The 5457-nt window shown below is 33.5% G+C and overlaps 1 protein-coding gene across 1 annotated transcript in view; it reads left to right on the top strand.

The window, feature by feature from the left end:
• The window catches only part of LOC130821457 (uncharacterized), a 17003-nt gene extending 16335 nt beyond the window's left edge, over positions 1-668 (top strand). The window contains exons 4-5 of the mRNA XM_057687245.1: positions 1-119; positions 301-668. The exon at positions 1-119 is cut by the window's left edge and continues 35 nt beyond it. Coding sequence (XP_057543228.1) covers positions 1-119; positions 301-668 — 487 coding nt within the window. The remainder of the gene's footprint in view (positions 120-300) is intronic.
• The last annotated feature ends 4789 nt before the right edge of the window (positions 669-5457 follow it).

The raw sequence follows: 5457 nt of genomic DNA on the forward strand, positions 1-5457 counted from the left end.
CGAATGGTTTGGAGTTCCTGCCGTAGGTTTTGATACATATAATGTTGGTCCTGAGATTTTATTTTCAGGGATTAATGAGAAAACAGTGCCAAAAGTTTTGGGGATTAATGAGAAGAAGGGTAGGATAAGTCACAATACATTGTTCCCCTTGCACAAATTGCTTTATAATATTAGCCGACGATTTATTTTACTACGCAACTCCAAGCATAGTGAAGTAAATTTAAGGGATGCAACAGTGATCTATTGCTTGGCTAACCACATCAAAATTAATTTTCCTTCATTGATGATCACACTTATCAGATTGTATTGAGAAGAAATATATGGTAGGATATGGAGGTTTGTTAACTTGGTTTTTTAGGAAATTTGGAGTCCCATTGGAAGGCTTACAGTTTCCAATGAGTTCTAACAACAAAATAGGTGCAAAATGTCTTACTAACTTGCACCTCAAAATATCTGAAAAAGGGATTCTAGAGGAAGCTTCCATTGAGGATGTGGAGGATGAGAATTCTGATGAAGAAAAGGATGAGGATGAAAAGAAAAAAAGGAAATTGAGGGTCAAAAATTTGATGAGGAGGACAAGGAGCCTGTTCCCACTGCCACTTAAGAAGAGGCAAAAGTTGGTTCTAAATGGGCACAAGAGGAAGCTCGGGAACAAGGGGAAGCTTTAAGTGAGGGGGAAACCTCAAATAAAGAGGAGGGTGAGGAACTGGATGATGATAATGATTCTAGTCATGAGGAAGTCTAGATGTCGGTAAAGAAGAAGCCCATTGTGACACCGAGAAAAAGTAGTAGGCTTGCTTCTACGGGAAAATGTCTGGTAGTTAGTTTGGATGATGCCTCTTCCACACACACCTCCCTTGAGCCTAAACCTACTACATCTCCTTCACCAAAACCGGCCACACCACCTACACATCACATTCCATCACCTCCAGTTTCACTTATTCCTTCTACACCGCCACAAACAGCTACCACACCTCCTTCACCACTTTCACGCACATCACCAAGTCTTGGTTTTGCTGATTTCTCTAATGCTTCCTCAGGTCCTGCAGCGCTCTTAGACCCTGTCCTCAACAAACTACAGGATCTTCAGTCCCAGTTTTACTCCTTCCAAGATGAAGTTCGTGTCACCTTTGCATCCATCACTGATCTGCTCATTCAAATGGAGGCCCGTCTAGGTCCCAGGCTTGATACATTGGAGGTGCAAACCGAATTCGTGGATGAACAAGAGCCTGTTGCCTGATCCCTCTCTTACTTATCTCTATCTTTTGTTTATCCATCTATGAAACAAAAAATTTATTTTAGATTTTCAATGTACCAATCTGGGTACAAAACTGTAATTTGATAAATCTTTGAACATTGTTGCTCCTTTTTGCTATGGTTTGTGACATTAACTCATTGCATATTTTGATTGCATTTCTTAGTACTTTCTTTAATTTCACTGTTATTCCTTGCTTACCTTCTTTTGCTATACATACATTGTTAGTGCTGTAGTTTGAAGGCTCCTCTCCTTTTTGAATGATGTCAAAAGGGGGAATAATTGCACAAACTTAAACTTAAGAGGTATGCGTGGTGAATGGCAATGTTCCATAATCTCCTTTATTGTTTTGCCTAATGAATGTTGTTTATGCTCTGATGAAAATCTATGCTCTGAATACTTTGATGAAAAGGCTGTGATGAAATTGGTTTGGTTTTACATAGTGCTCTGATAAGGAATTATATATATGCTCTGATGATCTGATAACATTATATTTAGGCTTTATGCTCTAATATGTTTATGTTTGATTCGATATGTATGCTCTGATAAAATTGTTGCTTAGGATACTCTGATAAAATTATTTTGTTTGCTCTTATTTGGAGCACTAAGTATATTAGTAATTTATGTTGTTTAGTTTTAGGTTTATTTAAAAACATAAGCAATAAACATTTATGTTTTTAATAATTATGATTATTAGAGTAATCTATTTCAGTATGTGTGCTTGGTAAATTATATTGTAATGAATTGATTTGCTAAGTTATATAGAGTAGCTTTAATCTCTGGCATGCTCTATGACATTAGTTTTACTATATTTTATTTAAGTTTGTTTATGAGTTTTTCAGCATCAAAAAGGGGGATTTTGTTGACTCGCTTAGGTTTTGATGATGACTACACTTAATATAAACGAATGTATTTTAGTGATTGTGTGCAGGTCAATATCTGGTCTTGATAAAGATCGTTGATAGTGCCTATGACTTGGTCAATAAACATTGTACATGTCAAATGTATCCAAGGAAGTTAGATAAGGAAGATCGCTTAGGGTGTGAAATGTAGACAAGAGGTGTACTATTCCTAAGTTAAATGATCTGACAATACTTGTTTATGGAGACAGTACTCTGATCCCAAGATGCGAGTCTGGAGAATCTACGTCAGCTGGAAAATTCTGTTTAATATATTTTTCTGGTTTTTAGTTGATGTATTGGTTAAAATTAATTTGATGCATTATTTTTTTAATAAGTTAATTGGCAAAATATTTTTATAACCACCTTAAAAATAACGGTTCACTTCTTAAGAGTAGAGAAAATCTGTCCTTATTTTTCTCCACAAAAATAGGCTTGTGTTTTGGATCTAATTAAGAAAAAACTACTTTGCCTATTCTTAGAAAAAATAAACCGTGGCTTTTTCAAATCAATATCCACTTACTTCTCCTTATCATAAGAATAAGGATATAGTGAGAAAATAACCGTAAGTTTTTTTCTTGAGATTCAAAATCCACTTAATTCTCCTTAATCTTAGGAATAAGGATGTAGTGGGTAGTTATTTTCTTTTTACTAGCTATTTGGGCTCCTAGACAAAGGAAACTTGTTTTTCAACCGAAAGGAGAGCCTTGGAATGTCCATATGTGAGAGATCAAAATAAAACAACAAATATTTTTGCTCCAAAATTGTCCATTAGCTTAAAATATTTTCTTGTGCAACTCCTTAATTTTATCCTTAAGAATTTAGTCTTTGTAAAGGGTTTTTGAGAGAATTGTTGTAACTAGACTTGAGTAAATTAAGGGGAGAATAGAGAAGCTTTGAGTGAAGCAAGAGAAGGAGAAAGAGAAGGAGAAAGAGAAAGAGAAGGAGAAGGAGAAGGAGAAAGAAAAGTTAGCCTAGTTTTGTTTATTTGTTTTATGTAATTGTAACTAATTACCTTAAACATTAGTAGAAAATTTTGAAATCTCGGGGGTCGTGGTTTTTCCTTCTATTTAGGCCTAGAAGGTTTCTACGTAAAATTGTGTTGTCTCCTTCTACCATTTCGCATTAAGTTTAAGTTTTAATTTCGCAATCTAATTTCGCAAAAACAGGGCTAAAATACTTACGGCCCGTTTGGTTGATGGTAATGAAGTAAAGGGAATGAAATGTTGTAATGGCAATAGTAATGAAAAAATGGATATGAGAATTGGTAATGAACATTCTTTTGTTTGGTGTGCATGACTAAAGATTGGTAATGGAAGATAATATTCCATCGATTGCATTTGATTGTTAATAATAAAAAATGGTAATGACTCTTAGTTCCATTATTGTATATTTGTATCTAAAATCATTATTGTATCTAAATTATTCTATCTAATGATTCTTCTTTTTTAATAATAATATTTTTTTGGATAATTACATATATTACCTTTTTTTTCATTATTTTTTTCTTTAGCTCGAAACAGCATTACCTTATTTTATTACCACAGTAATACTTCATTACCATTACAGCCTAATACCAGGTTGTTTGATGGTAATAAAAATGGCCCTTTTTGGTAATTTCATTACCTTATTTTATTACCATCCATTACCATTGAAGGCATCCAAACAACCAAATTTTTTATTACTTAATTTTATTACCTATTACCGCCCTCTAATACCATGTACCAAATGGGCCGTTAAACTTATTAAAACAACAATTCATCCCCCTCTTGTTGTCGTTCACCATCTCTAACCGTTTCTACAGTTAGATAGCCGGTTTTTGCTGCTTAGATGTTGTTTTTCTGAAATTTTACATACACTTTGATAATTTGGTCATTTTTTCAATACAAGGAATGGCAGTTGTTACTGCTAGAGCCACAACATTGGCATTATATTCTTCATTTGTCAAAGAAGGAAACGTCAGTGATTTGTTTGCTAAAGGGGAGGCCATATCTACACTTTAATATTAAAGAGATTGGGGCAGGAATCTCGCTGGCTTCAACTGTGTGTTCATCCATGCAACGAAAGGTGAAATTCACCTTTCTTTTATTCATGCCGGACTCTGTAATTTGATCTTCAAAATTATGAATCTTTTATTGCTTATGGTTCATGTTCAAAGTTTGATACCTTAACATCTTGTTCACTCGTGGGATTCATTTTGTGTGAGTAGGAATGATGGAATGGAAAAAATATTTGTTGTGAAAGTAAAACTTGGTATAACACTTCAAAAGGTATTAGAAATGGAAAATATTGAAAATAACTAAATAATTTGAATTTCTAGTAATTATATATGATTTTATGTTGAAAGTTCATCTCTAGTCTACTGCGGTTTGTATATTATTCTAGGGAATAATACTGTTGGAGCCATTTACCACATTCCAGGGAATAACCCTTATTTTTTAGTTTTATCTTATAATTCATTCCTCTATACCTAATCAGCTATCAAAGAAATTAGCTATCATATGCATCCGAGGTGATCAATTTCATAAAAATTTACAATCATTTACCACATTGTGTCATTAGTAATTATGTACATGGTTTCTGTCAGGACACATGACAATTGTTTCTAATTGTATAAATGAGAAATGCTTATTCAATTGTCAATGTGAAGGGTTAAAAGTAGGATTTTTATATTATTTGTGTAGATGATGAGAGTTCAATTGTTTCGTGTTAATTTTTGTTATATTGTGTAGCTTGTCGAGTTGATTCAGACTATATGATACATTTGAAACCTACTTATATTTTGGTGTGTTTTGCTGCCTACTCAACTTGCATCATGCCTTGTATTCTCTAAGCATTCTTTGCCTCCAAATGCTATAATGTTGTGCATCTGAAACTTAGGATGATAACAATCATATCACTCTATCCGAGTTTTCTTGAAAATTTACGATCTTGAATGCCAAGTTTCACCCAAACTATGAAAAATGATTGAAATAGTGTGCAACCCGACTATTTAGCAGTATTATATGATGTTTTCTGTGGGTAGATACACTCTTGAGTCTCTTCTTTTTTTTCAAGATTATAAAATCTACTTATAAAGCACTCAATATTTAACGTGGTTCATTTGATTCTCGGTTACTAAAAAATTATTTGGTGCAGGTAAGCATTTTTTCGTTAGAAATTTTTCGCACTCAATGAAAAAATTGGTGATAGCTACAAACATTTTGGACGCTCGATGTTTTTCGGTTATGAATGTTATTGAGTAGCTAATTATGTGCACTTGTAAATTTTGGGACTTTTTAAAGTGCCTTTCACTTGTAATAT

This window comes from Amaranthus tricolor, chromosome 8 (genome assembly GCF_026212465.1).
Source record: "Amaranthus tricolor cultivar Red isolate AtriRed21 chromosome 8, ASM2621246v1, whole genome shotgun sequence".
Classification (NCBI taxonomy): domain Eukaryota; kingdom Viridiplantae; phylum Streptophyta; class Magnoliopsida; order Caryophyllales; family Amaranthaceae; genus Amaranthus; species Amaranthus tricolor.